The following is a 19,247-nucleotide window of genomic DNA, read 5'->3' on the forward strand; positions in this document are numbered from 1 at the left end:
ATGACTTGATGATTTATATGTAATTCCCATTTTTCAGAACTCTTCACACAGTTGGCCCATCAGAAGTCAATGTGCACTAAACTGTGGATCATTGGTTTCACACAAAATGCATTCTATAGACACATCTTTCAAATTTCATTTGAAGTTTTCTCACTCAAACTCAAACTGTATTTACACTTCACGTTGTGCAGAGTTTACATATGACTGTCAGAGCTTTACTTTAAGCTGATAAAAATAAAAATTAGTAATCAATCAAGATCAGTTATGTGGCTTTATTTAAAAACATTATTAATAAAAATATTATATCAAATAAAATAGCACATACATTTTGATGTGGTGGCTTGAGGCGGGGCTGAAACTTTTGTGTCTAAAAATCATAAAAGGTAACGCACGCATTTATATAACTGTACCTTAAATGGGATATGACATATGCTTAAGAAATTTAAAGGCAAATTCACTTGACAGTTCTCAGGTGACATGCAGTGGGAAAAAATATATATTAGTATATTATATATTAGTACCATCACAGATAAATAAAATACATCCTTTGTAAGTACCAAAACACATAAGAATACATCTTTGAGAAGGAAAATATCACTATATAAAAAGCGAGAACAGACAGGAACAGAGTTCACACCTGCTTTCTTTCTGGTCTTGGAGTTATTGTTGTTCATCATCATCTTCTTGGCCTTTTTAATACGTTGGTATCTCAGTGCATCAATCCTCTCAGACCCCGAAAGGGCACTCGGCGCACCTCGACGTTTTCTGGATAAAGAACAGAGAGAGGGGAAAACGGGTAACTCCAGGCCAAACATAGGAAGTGGACTGTGTTTCTGCACTACGGAGCGCAACAAAACCAGAAACCCACACAGTCTCAAAACAGCACTGCTCGTGCTAAAGCAAGAGGTGCAGCACACTGCCAAAGGATCAATGTGAGACACCCAAACAGCTGTACTCTGAAATCCAGCAGAAGATTTTACTCAAATGTTTGAAGAACAAAGCGAATAATTATGATTACCAAAACCTTGTACAGTACATCATCTGGATTAGTAACTGTTATGTTAAGGTTAACAATGATTACATTTCACAATATTGGTTCATAAATCCAGATGGTATATTAAATTGTGGACCTTGAAATTTCATTGCCCTTCAGGGACATTTAAGAGATTTTGCTCAAATTGATCCAAACAATCTTTATCCAAAGAAAAGCAAAGTGTTACACGATCCCTGAAACAATCTAGTTACCTCATGATGTAGATTAGAACAGTGAGTAAAGGTTTTGAGAAGATACAACATTTAAAAAGACTTGCACTGTTGGTTTCAGAGGAAAATTCTCCACAAATGAAGAATATTTTGAATTAAATGTAAGCACTTTTCAATCAATGATAGGCAAATTGAACAATCCCTTAAAATCTATAGTCTATCCCACTCTGAAAATAACAGGTGCAAATGGTTCCTTGGTGTGGTGTGTATATTTCTCAGCTGCTCATGATGGCATCTACAGACCTCCCTCCCATTCATGGAGGCACTTATGACTTGGCAGCCCACAGATTTCTGCCACAAACACACACTTGGTTCTCTCAAGGCACAGAAAACAATTAGCATTACAGAGAGGTCATCTTTCCACCGTGGCTGCAGAGAGAAACCGATGGTCGTTAGTAGAGGGGGAGAATCACAGCTGAGCAACAAAGCATCATCAATATGTATTCATAGACATGGATACTGTCTACAATGGGCTTCACCATGCTGACAGGGGGAGAGATGGCGGGAGGGGAAAATGACTACTCGGGAACAGTCACATAATGAAAAATAAGCCAAAGAAAAGCGAAGCACTAGGACAACAAATGTAACAAGAATTTATCCATATAATTGTTTCTTTTTTGAAACGGAGGAGCAATATTTAGCAATGGCATGCATGGCAGTTTGCACATGGAACACGACTTTAAAGGGGAATACATTCAAAAGCACTTCATTGGGCAGTTCACTCAAACATTGGGGATCTCAAGTCCCCTGTGTGCCCCCCCTTTCTGCAAGCCCTTGGCGAAATATTTGTTCCTTAGGATAAAAAGAAGTGCATGAGCTGTTTTGGCAGGACACTTGCTTCAACATGGTAGTGAGAACTGTTCTGCAGTCCAAACTTACAAGTGCAATTGTATACTTACAGTAGATGGTTTGATTCATGCTTTATACAGATGCTTTATACAGGGGATTAAGGCCATGTGTCCACGAGGATTCTGCGCTAAGTTATTCGGGCTAAAGAGATGCTTGCGGGAAGTGCTGGTCATGGCTGTATTGCTGTGTTGCTGCTGAAACTGGCGCATTTCTCTGTTTTTATAAAAAAAAACCTCCTTTAAACTATTGTGCTGAGCTGAGATCTTTATACATGCTAAGCCTTCATCACTGCCAGAAACATGCAATAGCATTTCTGCTTTACCTTTAATGCCAAAAAAATAAAGAGCTGTGAATGACGGCTCCAGGTGGACACACAGCTTAATGTGACGTCATAACGCCAATCTTAGAAAAATATTTCTTGGAGATTGGGGTCCAAAATATTTTCAATTGGTGTCATACAATACAAGCATCTGTAAAATATAAACGGCAGAATGTGTCACGCTTGAGGAGAATGCTAAGAAGGTTTTTAGAAAGTTATCGTCTAAGAATAAAGATTATATCTATGTGGAAGAAAGTCCACGTACACCATAAATATTCATAAATATACAGTATGCCACACCTTGTAATCATTTATATTATACAGAAAGACACCAACATATATTGGTGGTCATAGCTGCTGAGAACAGCATTTTGACTTTATAACTTGAAAAAACAACATTACCTGGATGTAACTCCAGTTCTATAACTACGTGTCTAATGGACACATACTGGTCCATCTAATGGACACATACTGGTCCATCTAATGGACTTTGCTATTGCTCATTTTGAATAAAGGAAGTAATGAGTGGTACAACACCCTTTATTGTTAGTATTATTCTTTGCTGGCCTGACGAAGTTGGTCCTTCAAACCTCCACTAGGCCCATCTTCAGACTGAGAGGGAGGTGGAGAAGTCAAGGTTTACCTGGAGCTGCTGGATGTCAGTTTAACATCTTCCTGGATGTAGAGTCCAAACAGTGAGTTGTAGGAATGTTGAGGGCTGCTAACCACTCATACTCATCAAGCGGCTCACCCAAAGGTGTCTGTGTCTGACCTACTGTATGTAGCGCACATGGTTATTTCACATTGAGAGCAAAGACCAGAGACATTCTGAGAAAGGCTGCCACCTTAGTGTGGTGACCAGTTTGGTCTTGTACTTGGTGAGACAGGTAAGGGGAGCCTACCAAGAGCAGCATTAGTCTATAGCAATTCGAAGGTGGCCAAATGGGATAAATGGCTTACCACTGGGTATAAAGGAGGAAGACGGAGGCACACAACAACTGTATTTTGGCATGTGTTATTCCTCTGTTTGACTGCTGGGCCATGACCATGTACTGTATTTGGTAGCAAAAGCCATTGCCAGGAGCTAGGCAGTGTATTATGTTCTTTGATGTCTAGTGAAAAACAGTATGGGACACATAAACTGAACCTTCAACTTGGCATGTGGCTTTTAGGTGAAGCTGGTCATCCGCTAGCATTTCAACAGTGGAGAAGAAAAAGATCACTATTGATCAGGAGCTGACTGGAAGACCTGGGAGATAGTCAAATGCAGCCTGTTCTCATTCCCAGGTCGTCAAACCCCAACGCTTTGTTATGCTCCTCAGCATGTATACTGTAAGACACACCAGGCTTGAATATAAACCCAGTAGTATAAAGAGTGAGAAAGTCCAGACCTGAAAGTGGTGGGGTGGATGGATGGCCCAAACATGGACTTTCATCCTGAAGACTAGGGGTTGTGTCCAATGTGACCAAACAAACAAAAATGTTGAGTGACTTTAAGTTTTAAGTTACTTTCTGTGACTTGCATCACCAATTGTGACTTGTGTTATGACTAATATTACATGCTTTATGTAAATTAACATTGTTTTTTTTAACGCCAACATCTTCTTTTACTGAAACTAACCGAGTGGTTTTACTGCCTAGACCAAAAACCTAAACCTAGACCATAAACTGTGACTGTTTATGACATCGACCACAGTGGTGCCATGTACGTCTGTATGAGATTCCAAGGGGGCATGACAAAGCATTAGTATTTAGCCACCTGGGATGAGAACGGTTGCAGAGTGAGAAGTACTAGTCAAATTGTTGGGGTGGTGGGTCTTGCTCAAGCTGGATGGCACTACACTGGTGTGGTGGGTGCAGGTACACTTAAGCTTTGTTTACACCTGACAGATCCTCACAGTGCAAGAGTATGTGTGCCAAAAGCAACACTAGTTGACTTCTTGCTTCTTCGCAGAACATTTTGTTTAGTGTTTCAGAAGATACCGCAGTGGATGACACATGAAGCATTTGCATGTTTGTACCTCAAGTGGAGGCTTGTGCCATGGTCTCACAGAAAAGCATATACAAAACTTTGGATAACTGCAGCTAAAGCAAGTGTGGCATTTTGAACCGACTTGTGAGTGAAGCAGAAGGAGTGAGTTTTATCCATGACGATATCTTAAAATGATGTTGGATTGTGTCAGTCCTATTTGCTGAAGTGTCCTTCGCATTGATTTAAAGTGGAGTGATGGAGAAAAACACCAATTTTCTCACTCAATTATGGCATATTACTACCTAACTTGATGTTGAGTGCATTGATCCATCTCAGGGTGCTGAGACAGTGCCTCATTAGGGAAAATCAATAGAGAAGTCCGTAGAGAGCTGAGCTTGTCCAATATACCATCAACCCACAAAACACTGTCAAAACCTTACCATATATTATAAGAAATATTTAGGGGCTTGTTTCTGCATTGACAACAATTTAACTTTTGGTCATGACATATAGGACACAACTTTGTTTGGTTTTCTCTTCTCTTGACTAAAGGTGTTTGTGTGTAGAAATAAAAGCTAAAGCTTGGAACCATTCAGTTAGAGTCCAGTTTGGCCATGCTTTCTTTGGCTTTTGCACCTGATACTATCCTCAAATATATTACATATCAAGTGGTGACCTCTGCCAAACTAATTTCCAGAATAGTGAACCAGAGTAATCAATAATTGCTTGAATAAATATTTAAACTAATTTGAGGCAGATATGATTACTATTGTCTTTTGCGTGGACCTGAAGTTGATTTATCTGTGGTGAGATATTCTTATTAACAGAAAACATTTGCATGTGCATGTGGTCAGTTAGCAAACCACTCAAGCATGAAATTATGTTGGTGATACATCTCTGACCTAATCTATTACTTTAGCTAACAGATGGCATATGCATATCAGTCAGAATGCATAATGTACTGAAGACTGCAGAACTTAAAATGCGTAGCTACTTTGAGAAAAAGAAAAAAGGAAAAAACTGAAAAAAACTACACGTGTTGACTGAAGAAAGGAACAAATCAAACAAAGACTCAAAGTCTTGTATTCCCCTTTAAAGGACGAGGTGATCAAAAAAGTCCCACCTGCTAACCCCCCCCTTTCAGACATGGATCCAACCCTTACCTATTGCGGTGTAGAGGACCTGGTCACAACAACGCTGCCCAGATAGCTGAGATCAATCAAAAACAAAGCAGGTAAGACTCCAGGAGCCATCAAGAACCACCATACTGCCCCTAATTCATAATGATGGAGACATTGCAGTACATGAGAAGCGGACAGGCCCTGTGACACACTTTGCCCAACAACCTCTCCTTGGTAGTCAGACCTGGGAGTCTCCTGGGGGGCAATTAAAGGAGTTGGGGGAGAGGAAGGTTACAGAAAGGGAAGGGGAAGTAGGGTAGGAAAAAATCTGAGAGGTTGGTATTGGTCATGCAGTCAGGTTACTAAGGCCGAGGATGGGCCGCAGGGCCTGCCAAGATGAATTCTTCTTAAAGCATCCCTCCGCATGATAAAGGCATCTTCAAAGGCTTGGAGCTTGACATAACAATGGGTGGTTGTTTTGTCTGGGGAATCAATTTGATGAATATTATGGGATTCCTCCTGTTAGGTGAAAGCAGGGTAACGCATGATACAGATGGAAAAACAGGGATCCTGTGGTGATGTCTGCAAATTCCCAGGCTTTTAGGGGCTTGTGCCAAACAAATTACACTGGCGATAGTATTTTTCATTCAAATGGACTGTAGCCCCAAAAGGTCTGAAATGTAATCTGTGAAGCAAATGCATTTTCTTGTCAGTTGAACAAATAATTTGTTTCAAAATGTATACTTTTTTGTCTCTTCATTGGAAAATCGAATGTACCGTTCAACGTGTAAATTTTGGAACAATGCTTCACAGATTCAGTGGGTGAATACCTCTAACTTGATGTCTGACATGAAAAGCAGCATTGACCAAATTGACTAAACTGAAAACTTCTCATCAATGAGATCATCAAATGAATCATCACAATGACTTTCCTTCAACCATATTCATTTTCATTTCTCCACATAAAAGTGTTAACAAATGAAAACGCATAAACTAAACTATAAAACTAATTTGCCACAGAGATGATTTAAAACACTGATGAATATCAGACAGCACTTCAGTAACCAAAATGTCAGAGCAACTTCACACATTAAAGCATTATGGGTTGGGGCAGATGATTCAAATGGTATCCCTCTCTGCATGCCTAATGCACCTACCCTGAAGCTGACAACTGGGGTGGAGAGGGCTCAGATGGAAGGATCTCCTCCTCAGTCCTCCTCTGAGATGGCATCTGCCCAAATATGTCGCTGCTTTCCATGGGGGGTGATGGGGACTGGGAAGCTGGGTAGCTGGTTGCAGAGGTGGCAAAGGCCATGTGGGAACGGTAGCTGGGACTTGCTCTCCTGCTACCATGGCCTTGGGCAGGTGAGGAGGAGGGGGAAGATCTCCTTGAGAAGCTGGCTGTGGAAGGAGGGAGGAGGGTAATCTCAGACATCTCTGGGGGTATGGAAGGATGGGCAGCGCTGGGACGTGGCCGGGGACGTACTACAATCTCTGGAGAGCCCTCATGAGAACTCAGGGGGCTTTGGGTAAGGGGTGAGAGCCGAGAGGGCTGGAGAACCACCTGATGCATGCCGGAATCCATCCTGCGAGCCTGTCTGGGACTGAAACGAGGGGTGGTTTCAAACCATCGTGTGTCCAGGCTACTAAATGTGCTAGGGACGATATGGGCCATTGGATCGGTGTAAGGCAAAACCGGCACACCCATTCGGTGGCTTGTGTGTCTTAGCTGCCCTAACTGTGCCTCTTGCATAGCTATATGCCTGGCTGGGGAGCCATGAGGCTTGGCCTTGCTGGGTGACTTGCTTGGGTGGCTCTTTGGGGCCTCCAGTGGCAGGACAGCTGGGTAGGTGGGCATTGGAAGGGAGGGCTGGAAAGCACTAAGGGGAAGAACATGAGGTGGCGGAGGATAGGGGGATTCGTGGCGAAGGTGCAAAGGGTGATGTGGTGGAAAAATAAATTGGGGCCCCTCCAGACTTGCAAAGGTAAAATCCAGTCCCTGCCAAATCTCTGGTGAACGAGAGGAAGAGGTGAGTGTCAGAGGAAGTGGGAAACCAGAGACAGCATATTGTGGGAAATCACCCTCCCCCATTTCTTCAGGAATCATGGGGTGACCAAAAGGACCTTCTGCAAGGTATGGAGGGGAGGACATGACAGAGCTGAGCGGGCTGGTTTCAGGCATGTAAAAAGGAGGTGGGCCATCATGATCTCCAGGGGGGCCTAGATAGCCATAGAAAGCCCTGTGATGGAGAGAGCCTCGGATCTGCCCTGTGGCCTGGAGCCGACTGCTCTCCATGATCGTCATACCTTCGAAGGGCCTTTGGAAACGAGGGCTGTAGGCTGGAGGTTGCAGGTAAGATTCCTGACTGGAGATAGGAGAAATCTGGTGAGGCCGAAGGGGGGCCATTACTGGTGGCAGAGGCCTGGGATCATCATTCTCTTCGTCTGATTGCCGGAATTCAGGATAGAGGTCTGATTCTTCCACAAAGGGGAAGCCCTCAATCCGCCGGGGCTTAATAGACATTTCTGCGTCAGTGGGATCTATGACAAAACGTCCATCTGGGCCTCGGCTGATGAGTTCAATGGGTGTTGTTGCTTCAGCTTCATGCTTGGAGATGCTGTACTTCTTGCTTGTTATTGCTCTTTTGGTCTTCATGTATAAAGACAATTCCTCCTTCTTCCCTGGACTTGGGGGTGGTTTCTTCCCACGCTGGTCATGACTATCTTCAGATGATTCTGATGGGGATGCCTTTGAACGAATGCTCTCTGGGCTCACTTTTCCTGAAGATGACCTACAGGAAAAGAATACAGAAGGAGTAAATATTTGAAAATACATGAAATTCAAAACCCAATAGCCTGTGTAAAGAAAAGTTTTGCTGATGGTGCTGAAGACGAATCCAGCTACAATAAAACACAACACACCTCACACAAGGAGCAATAACAGAACGGCTGTAATAAATGACATCAATGATGGCTCCACTTCTATTTCAAAACATCTGTTTGTTCATGGATCATTGAACAAAGGTACTGCCTGGAGTATACGCATTTGCTATACGGGAAGGAAACATCATGTGCAACTATGCCTCATTTTTATGCCTCCAACTTGGTAACTGAACCAGGACACATACTTCATTTTAAAAGTGACGGTTAACAGAGTGCGGATGCAGAGGATTAGTGACACAAGGCAATTATTCATTTGTAATGTTTGTAGTAGTCAGAAAGGTGAACACAAGGGGGGGACATCACACACTAAATGGACCAGTGTAAATCTCTAACATATGTTAATTTCATGCAAAGAAGTGAGAAAAAACTGACAACAAACTGGTGTATCTTTCACCCTTGCTATCTGAAGTATAAAGTATCTTAGATGCATTTTCAATTGTTTCGGCTCTGCACTCCAGGACATTTTATTTAAAATCAATTAATGGTGATAATGTAATGTATAAATATAATGTCCTCCAAATAAAATAACCAAAACTATTTAAAAAAAAATGTGTTTATGTAGAACCCCACTGCTTACAGCCAGAAGCTGATTGAGAAAATGGGTTTTGGGGATCTTTAAGGGTTTATACTGTTTGAACAGTGTAGGACTCGCAGCCCTTTTTATACACAGTTCTACTATTTGACAATGTCAAACAATGCCAGGGTTATATGGATATAAAAACAATTTGGAAGTGAGCAATACTCAAATGGACATGTCTGTGCACACGCGTATCAGTAAATACCTAAAATGCCTTCTCTAAATGTTAGGAAAGTTACATGGGGGAAAGCCTATTTTATTGCCATGTGGACTTCCTGATGCTCTCATGAATATGTTGGTGTGAGGTAAATTGTAAATATATTGTAAAGGACGTAAAACTTAGAAGACAGAGTTTCCTAGACCACTTCAGCTGGCATTTGCACTGGATTTCAGCAACATCGTAGCAATAGGGTTGAGGTAGCTGTCATCAACAGCAATGTAACGCTCTTGTATGGCAGACAGGTGTAACAGTGTCAGGTGAGGAAGAGAGGCTTTCATCCAAAGCAGCTACAGAATAATGAAAGTATTTCCAATCATAGCTACGAGTGATACTGGCTGCTGAAAAGTGTCAAAACCAGGTCAAAGTTCAGCTAATTTAAAGCTAGTTAAGATGAAACTGGGGCAACTGTCTTTTTTCTGTAAACAACTTTTGAGGCTGAGAATTGTAGGTGGTTTCAAAGGTTTTACAAGTCTGTGCAATGACAGAGTTATGAAAACCGTACTTCAGAACACGACCTGTGTCCAACCCACTTTAAAGTACATGGTGTTAAATTAAAAATAGTTTTCTTAATGACTATAACATGTATACAGGAAGGAGGAAATGAAAACCATGATTTGTTTTCAAGCCAAAAATACTTTATTTACTGGAAAATAAAACATATAGCCAATCCTCAGTGGAATAACAAAGACTTGTGCTTGTAATGACCTTGTTATAAATGGAGCCTTTAAACGGCGACTGCCAGCGAAGGACACTGTTACACATATACTATGTTTGATTCAAGGGTGCAATGCCTTCTCCGATATGATTTCTTTATTAAGCTACAGAGACAAAAAATACTTTAATATCTAGTAGCTTGTAGTCATAAACTACAGTGACAATATACATACAATATAACAGAAGCACATACTTGACATCACAACAACTATGTTTCTTATCTTTAAAGATAATATACTGCATTTTCTGTCACATAAAATATAACAATCATCAGTTAAGTTGCTTGTGTGCTTCGTACACATTACAGTGAGAAATACTCCTGATTGGCTATATCATCACAATTACACAAGCACTGACTGAAGATTCAGAGATTACTATTGATGCTGTAAAAAATATAGGTTCTTAATCATTATACAATTAGATAAAATACTGATTATGTTTTCTCATAGCTTCCACATGTTGTCATGAGCAGCAGTTGGCACTGAATTTATCTTTTACGAGCCGAGAAGAGAAAGTTAAAGCACTTGACTTCTATTTAACGTAACAAGGTAGACTGACAGGTTGAGTGAAGAAAAGATGGGACTGTGACTGCAACTGGGATGAAAAAGCAACAGCGGTTAAGTCTATCAATTCAGAAGTGTCACAAGGAAAGTGTTTCATGTCACTTGGAGGCGAAAACAGTGATTTAAAGGAGTGAGGACACAGTCACAGACGGCTCAAACCATAGAAATACTCACAAAGCATAAGCAGAGGACTGTGTGTGATGCACAAAACAAGGATTAGATTTTAAGAACAGTTCGACATTTTGGGAAACGTGCTTATTTGCTTTATTGATGAGAAGATTTATACCACTCTCAAATTTGCATCGTTGATATAAAACTGCAGCAAGCAAGCTTAGTATAAAGATTGGAAACAGGACATAACAGCCTAGCCTAGCTCTGTCCAAAGGTGACAGCACTCCAAAGGCTAAAACTCACTAATCAATTAACTAATTAACCTGTTATTATTTGTTTAAGTGATGAAAAAGCTTCATATTCAGTAAATAGACATGAGCGGTATTGATTCTGATTTCTCTTAGTAAGAAAGAGAATAATATCATATTATTTTCCAAATGTCAAACTTTTCTTCTAAATAATCGAGATTGAATTCTGTCAGGCACCAAGATCCTCTTTGTGAACTATATACAGTATAATGACCATTCAGTGTATGATAACAGTGATTCATCCACATCAACAACAAGTCCAGAAAGTGAAGATTATATGACCCATTATCTACTCCGGCTGTCCTGAATAGTTAGAGAAACTAGCAGACTGTCATCCTTCCCGCTTGGTAGGATGGATTCATTATTTTCTGAAAATCCCTAATAGTCACTAATCTTCTTACGATGAAGATTCTTCATCAATCATCAATGGAAGACCACGACCAGTATTGTTGTTGCCTTGTGGGGACATTTGGCCAGAAGCATGCAGGTCAGGAGTCTGAGGAGCTGGGGTTGAACCGAAGTGCAAAAGGGGTTTATACAGTGTGCAACAACAGGGGGGGACAATAGTTGGCACACTCACTGAGGACTGGTAGGTTGGGGACTGTACCTGCCTGCGTCCAGCCCCTCCCAGTAGGGCTCGACACTGGGAATGAGGCTAAGTGGACTCCTGTAGAAGTGGGGAGATCAGACAGTGAGAAGTGGGGAGAATATGAGGGTAAAACACGAAGTCTGTTGATGAGAGGTATGTTTGAAAAAGCAACAGAAAATTAGAGAGAATAGATACTGGAAAATGCAGAAATGGGAAGAAGCATTAGTCAAGTCAAAGAAAATCTGAGAAAGAGAAATGTCAGAGAAAAAATTTAAAAGATAAGATAAACCATTGTGGAACAACAAGAGGGAGATAAAAGCAAGAGAGAGGAAAGAGATAAGTGAAAAGATGTGACCACTTCACACTGAGCCAGGTCTCCATTTATTGACTGCTCATACCCGGAGCACTGGTCAAAGTCCTCTAGGTGCAAGAAAAAGAAATCGAGGAAACGTTTCGATAAATGAGAGGTCCTTCGCAGTCACGTGCCACCTGGGGTGACATCGCTTGCTGATGACGGGCGCACATCTAGTTGCCTTGGAGTTGTGAGATATTTGCCTATGCATGTTGTAATAGACTTTGCACAGCAGACATGCACAGCAATGGACAGGTGTATTCTGATTTCATGTTTTCAGAAGAAAATCTGTTCTTTTCAGGTTTCCTCTAGCTCATTAATTAGTTTTTATATACTATAACTGGGAGAAGGTTGGCACAAATGTCAACGTATGCCATTAAAAATAAAAAAATAAAAATTGTATCATCCCTCAAATCCGTATCAATGGCACAGAGCCAATCTGGTTCGGTACAGTCAATAAAAATTTGGGGGGATATTATCAGCCAAGGATTGGGTGAGCTAGTGAGTATTTGGGGCATCACAACAGTGTGCTGTAATAAAGTGGCTCATTGATGCGTTTTTAATTTTTGGATAACAAGACGGGACTATGGCTCCTCTGAGCCGTACAGATCTTTCTCATAGCACACATTTTGACTTGTCCGATAGAGGTGTATTCATTTCGTGTGTCTCTAGTTCCATAGTTGCACCTGTACTCTTCGTGATACGACAATGACGATGTCAAAATGTCTGCTGTGAAAAAATCTATTAAGGGACCCGAGATGTCCTTTATGACGGGAGATTGGATTGATTTCAGGACAGAGGAATGAAAACACATGAAATAATGGGATGGAAGTTTTGTCATCTGCAGTTTTGGGGTCATTAAGCTCACTGCATCGTCCAGTAACATTTGATGGCTGGATTCACAAAGGCTTAGATCTACTAAATACGTAAATATTAAATAGGAGATTTGTCTTTATTTGAATTCGGACTCTTTCCAAGCTGAAGAAACAGGAGATAGTCGAAGTAAAGCTTCAAGCTGCTATGCTCTGTTCACTCATGCACAACTTTGCTTCAGAATTCTGTAACTTCTCTATGGTCACACACACACATTCGAAAACCAGCCTTTAAATAGAACTTCCCAACGTAAGGTGCGCTGCTTTCACTGGAATGAATCAGCGGTTTCATTCCAATACATCACCCACTGCTTTCTCTGACATGTTGGACCACACAAACAACTGCATGCAAGTGTATTGCATGCAATGTTTGTAGGTTTGTTACATCATAAAGAGACGCCCCCCTCCCCCAAACTCAGGCAGCAGTCTCGACTCATTATATTTAGTTTGGAGAAGTGGATGGTCTGCTCGCTCTGACACAACAGACTTCAGCTGAACCCCCACCAGCATTTCCTCAAGCTGAAACAGGAACCTCTGTAGCTGTGAAGTGAAGCCAACACGGAGGTGCCAGAAACTGCAGTTCTTCAAACGTCCACTTGAGGCTGGCTCCAGAAATGAGTCATTCTCCATAAGTCCCCATGTAAAACATATTTACAGCCTGGTACAAAAAACTGTTCTGGTCTCTGTAGCTAATTTCCCCGTTCATGACAACTGTACTGAGTCTGAAGCTTTACATAAATCATCTGTTCAAATTATATTATAGTGCATATTTAAGGCCGTGGCTGCTTTGATTGACAGGTGGGTGCCATTACAGGTGGCTTATTTGAGCAACCAGGCCTCATTCAAGTCCAACCACATTCCACATCTTTGCACATTTTCGGTGGGGCAGCTGAGGCAGGACTGCCAAGTCCACGTCCATGTTTTAAACAGTCTGTGGTTGAATTATATGATTTTGCTTCAGTGTTCAGGATTGATTTTATATCCAAAGTGATGTGATGTTGTAATTTTGGTATCAACAGAATATGTTGATCTCAGCTGACCTTTTATTTACTTTATTATGATATATTTACAAGTGAATTTACAGTAATGTTCCTGAAAAAAAATCTATGATGTTACTGTTCTGATTCTGCATTATTCGTGCTTAATGTTACAAATATACTGTATAAATACAATAAATAAAGTATCTACTTTGTTTTTCTGGATAAAAATCTGTTTTTGATGGTCTGACCAGTGAGCAGTGAATGAATCGTAACTGTTGTGTGATTATTGGTTGTTGTGCAGTGTAGCGGTGAAACAGCAAGACATGTCATTACTTACGGAGTTTCCATGCTTTTTCTGCAGTGGGTTATGGAAAGTGGGGGGTCTGGAAGAAGGGAGAAAGACTGCCATTTAACATCAGTTTGAAGTGCACGCAGTACGTCTGTGCATCTGCTCTAGCATTCAGGCAGAGAGCAAACACTGAAGGTTTAAATCCATGCAATTCAAAAGAGGCGAATGACCTGTTCTCAAATTCAGCAATAAATTCCATTTTCAAGTAGCCGCACCTCTAATTGACAATGGGAGAAAAAGTCTTTTTGGTATTCATGAAAAACAACACTAATCCAAGACATTTACATAAAAGGTTTATGAAGACTTGATTCCATCAAAGACAACATTAGTGTTGCCGAGCCTGAAGGGACACAGGGTAATTGGAAAAAGACACAAAAAAACCAAACATAAAACATAATGACTATAGCCACGGCTGCTTTCTAAAGTGTCATTAAGCTGCTTTTAGCTTATATTCGAAGTCAAACAATTAAATGGATGTTTCCTGTTAGAACGTGCATTTAACGCTGAGAGGAGATGAGTCAGATAAAGCAGCATGAGGCTGCAGTTCAAACATGACTCAGTGACAACAACACAAAAAACACACCCAGTTAATGTTAGAAGAGCCTGAAAGTGGCAAAGACAACATGGAAATATCGTCCAGGACTTCCCCCTCACCTCTTTTCCTCTTAAGCTTCCGCCGGCGCTGCTTGTTGACGAAGCAGGCGGCCATGGTACTGAACAGGACAGCCGCTGCCAGGAAACAGATGGTGGCCACGATGCCAGCCACCACAGGTCGTGCAAGTCCGCGTTCCTCCACCAACTCCGGAGGAGGGAAGAAGTCTGCGAGGCGAGGATGGGAAGAGTTATGATACGATTAAAAAAGAGGGGGGAACAGAACAAAGTAACAAATGTAGAACTTTACTTTGTTCACTAGACGTGGAACTCCACACAGGATTAATGCTTCTGTCAACATTCATTTTTCTGACTCTGAAATAGAGGCTGATATTTGCCGTGAGATTACCACGCAGACGTCGAGTCCGTTGAAAGGGAACGTGCTGTGCTCTGATGAGGCAGCTGTTTCACGATATCAGAAAATGAATCATGCGTTTTAACACCCTCGCTAATAAAGAGAAGAAACAAAAGGATTCAAGAGTTCTGGAGCTGACCTTTTACTACTGCATGTATCTTCAAAATGAGCATGTCTGCAGGCTGTGTGCCATGATGACTTAGCAGAAACCTTTTTCTAAAAATATCTGCTTTCATAACTTAAGAGTAGTAGCAGTGCAGATTTATTAAACATTTAACAAACAAAACTTAACAAAACTTTATGTTGCTTTGGTTTCAGCACAATACTCTGCCTGGAAAAATAAGTAGTGACAGCTGATAGATATTCATTACTCAGTGACCTAGTTCATTCCTAAAAAAGGAAAAATAAAATCATAACTGTTCCTCGTCTCTCACTGAAAAATCCAGAATCTATAAATCATCAAAATGTGCTGAAACTCAGTTCACTGCTCCAAAGAAGTTTAAAAAACACAACTCTCTGCAGTGGTGACAAGTAAACAAAGTGTGTGCGATACTTAAGTAATTATTGAGTTGAACATATACACTACTTTAACATGATTATTTATACTTCTACTCTATTACATTTCAGAAGCAAATATCATAATATGAAAGTTTAAAATGCCTCTGCACAGTGAAGCTCAAATGCCACAGAAAGTGTCCATCCCTCTTCCCTGACACACACACAGGGGTGCTCAGATGTATAGTATGCCTCTAGATGGCAGCAACAAGGTATAATTAAAAGTTTAATCACAACCCGGGCCACAGCGCAGTGCTTTTATAACGACCCATAAATATCCTTTATCTAAACATATTTCAGATAACACCAGAGGACAGCAGGAGATAAAACGCTTGTCCCCTCAGAACTGCAAAATCTTTTACAGTCTGACAGACGTGAAATATTAATGATCAGGCTGAAGAAGCGAGCAGGAAGGAAGGAGCTGGAGGTTCACCTGTATCAGGCTGATCTGAGATGAAAAATAGACAGGAGTTTTTATCACTAATTATTAACAGAATTAAGCTTTTGTTATTGGTTTGTTTGCCGTGTCAGCATTAAAAATTCACGACTGAAATGTCATTTTAAAGATGACATACTGTGATATTATGCAGGAGACAAAGGATGGATTCATAAATATATTAGTGTCATACACTGGTCTCTTTTACTGTGTGAACTTGCTGACTTAGACGTGACCTTTAATCGGGATTCAAGCCTAACGTGATAATAAGTCTAAAATCTTCTTGAACATTTGGGACATGAACCATCACTGTAAGTAGCACAAGCGTTTTGCTGGACTACAGCTGACTGTTGATTGTCAGAACACATTCAGCACTGTACGATATCCTAGTGCTGAATCTCTTCCACGTTTTTCCTGATGCCCTGTTCAACACGGCTGCACCCTTCAGCTTGTTACAGAGAGATGCATCAGAATGAAAAAGATGAACACGGCTGGCACGCTTGTGCTTCAATGGTATTGTTACTGTAATGAAAACCCAGCCAGTGTTTTAGAGATGTGCTGTGCAGCCTGTCGAACTCCTGCTAAAGAGCTGCCGACGTCCGGAGCTGTCCTCGGTTATTAATGCTGGAGTTATTGTGGTGACCTACATGCTAATGAACCGTTCTGCCAGGACCAGGGGGGACAATGTGTCAGCCTTTGTTATGAAACTTGTTAGAGTGTTTTATGTGCTGCAGTGAAGCATGACACAGCAAAATACAAAGCGCCGTACCTCCAGCGGTATTGGTGCTCGAAATAACTACTGATCAGCCAGAGAACTCCTTAGTCATCTTCGGAGGGACAGCGTGTATCCACGTCGGGTTTTAAATATGATAATAACTGACAAGAATACAATGAATATCAACAGGAGCCTTTGATCACCACATTGCACGGCTCGCCACCTTTACAGCAGGGGGCAGCAGAGCACTTCCAGAGGTTCCTCGGTGGATGTCCTCTAGAAATTGCTACCAACAGCTGCTCTCACAAAATGATGTGTACTCAGTGACCTCTGCGGGGGAGCGACGTCACGTTTAGAGGGGTTTCATTTCAGATTCAAGACAGACAGTTCAGTGTCGAGGCCAGAATAATAATGATAATTAAAAAAAAGCCTCTAATGCATCTTCTTTTAGTTTTTTTGTAGCACAAAGCCCATTCCAATCAGCTGGAGACAGGCAGAAACGATGATGTCATACTCTTCGGGATGCTACAAAAGGAAGTGTGCATGTAAAATGAGCTAAAAGTTAATAGTGCCGAGTGAGCAAAATGGAAAGTTGGGAGTTGCTGCGTGTGCAATACGTCCACAGCCCCTTCCTCAGCTCAGAAAACGCCTGAGGTTAGAAGATGCAGATTACTGCCAGAGGTTGTCGGGTTGAATCCCAGAGTTGACAAGAAAAGCTCCTTATGAATTCAAGGCAGCGAGCTCAGGAAGAAGATGCATATTTACTGTATAATGAACATGATGGCTCACCTGTGCTGGACACTCCTACTACGTTGCTCGGTTCGCTGATCGTGTCATCCATGATGGCCATGACACGGAACTCGTACCACGCCTCCTGCGAGCGGGAGAACAGAGAGAGCAGCGTTGAGAAGGTAAACCCAGACCGGATCTCATGTCTGGCATGAGAAAGGTTTCAATCAGGCTGCAGGATTCTGTTTGTGTCTACAAAGAGCAGCCAGCTGAGCCACCGAGGCTTTGGAAATAAATGGTGCAGCTCAGTGTCTGACAGTTAGCCTTTTGGCTTCAGTGTCACGATTTATTAGATTTAAAAAGTTTTTTAAAGGTAAAAACAACAACAAAAAACTCAAAATTGCAAATTGGATTTCGCATGAATCCGTTTTGATTTTATTACTCTAAGATCAGGTTACTAAACACGCATCACTCAGCCAATGTAACGGCTTATCTTGGATTGGATTATCAATTAAACTTAACAGTGAGCCTGAACTTTGGAGTTTTTGGAGCTTTACCTGTACTAGAGCTATCTGACATCTGCTGCTTGTGATCTCAAATTTTATTAGTAGTTATTTCAAAAAAGATATTAGAAACTTTACTTTTACTTTGTAAAACAAGAAATATATCTAAAAACAACCACAAATCTCAAAAGAAAACGAGCAAATGTAAGTGAATACATGAATAATCATAATGAATATTAAGCTTTTGAAGAATCTTTTTCTCTGTTGGTGCAAGCTGTGCTCTACATTAGACAGTGCAGGGTCAGCTACAGGAACGTGCTGTCGAGCTTGCAGAGATTCAGTCAGTGTCTTGCTCAAGCACACTTCAGCCGGGTGCAAAACCTCCTGAGAAACCTCTGCTGTCTGCTTAATTGCCTCCTGTACGGTCAGGAAAGATTAAAGATTTGAATGTGGCACAGCAAACAGACAGAGCATCCTTCCTGGTTAAAATGACCTCAGCCGGTGCAGTAAAAAAAAAAAAAGTTGCACAAGCTCGGTGCATTGTGTGTGCAAAGAGAGCTGGAGAGAGATTTGTGTGTGGGTGTTTTGCTGTGCGATGAAAGGAGAAATAAAAGCATCCGCATGCAGCTGGAAGTGGTAGTTAGATTACAGAAAGAAGCTCAAACATGTCACGGCAGCAGAGTTAGCCGACATGAGCGAGATGTGAAGTGCTGAAGAAGAAGCGTTGTGTCAGAAGTCATGAATCAGTAAAGATGCTTCGATTTTCTTCTGCTGTAGACTGTAGTAAACTCACTATCCTCCAAAAGCACATATTGTTTCATAATTTATTTCGATACAGCGTATTACATTATATTTAATTTCATGTTTCAGCGTCTCTGTTTGAGATACTCAGCACACCTGCAGAGATGAAGACCTGTGTGTGTGTGTTCTGCCTGTTATGAGAAAGAGTAAAGTCAGTAACAGTAACAACACACACACACACACACACACACACACACACACACACACACACACACACACACACACACACACACACACACACAGAGATGGTCAGAAAGTGAGCCCGGTCAGCGTGTGTGCACACCTGCACTGTTACTATGACAACCGAGGCGGCTATGGCAGCATATTCTCATCATCATAATTTAGAGCATTTGAAAAACAAATCAACTTCGCCTGCAGCCTGAGCGCGCTCTCAGTGGCG

General features: G+C 41.4%; 1 protein-coding gene across 5 annotated transcripts in view; it reads right to left on the bottom strand.

Moving 5' to 3' along the window:
- Positions 1-19,247, bottom strand: part of LOC104936227 (protein turtle homolog B) — a 103,466-nt gene that overhangs the window by 8,443 nt on the left and 75,776 nt on the right. For 2 of the 5 annotated variants that reach the window (XM_027273708.1, XM_027273707.1), the window contains exons 15-20: positions 17,604-17,688; positions 14,757-14,921; positions 14,091-14,136; positions 6,682-8,316; positions 638-765; positions 326-367 (exon numbers count right to left, since the gene is read on the bottom strand). In XM_027273708.1, coding sequence (XP_027129509.1) covers positions 326-367; positions 638-765; positions 6,682-8,316; positions 14,091-14,136; positions 14,757-14,921; positions 17,604-17,688 — 2,101 coding nt within the window. Of the gene's footprint in view, positions 1-325; positions 368-637; positions 766-5,566; positions 5,613-6,681; positions 8,317-14,090; positions 14,137-14,756; positions 14,922-17,603; positions 17,689-19,247 lie in introns of those variants that run through there. The other 3 variants (XM_027273710.1, XM_027273709.1, XM_027273711.1) reach the window with 2 other exon arrangements.

This window comes from Larimichthys crocea, chromosome XXII (genome assembly GCF_000972845.2).
Source record: "Larimichthys crocea isolate SSNF chromosome XXII, L_crocea_2.0, whole genome shotgun sequence".
Taxonomy (NCBI): domain Eukaryota; kingdom Metazoa; phylum Chordata; class Actinopteri; family Sciaenidae; genus Larimichthys; species Larimichthys crocea.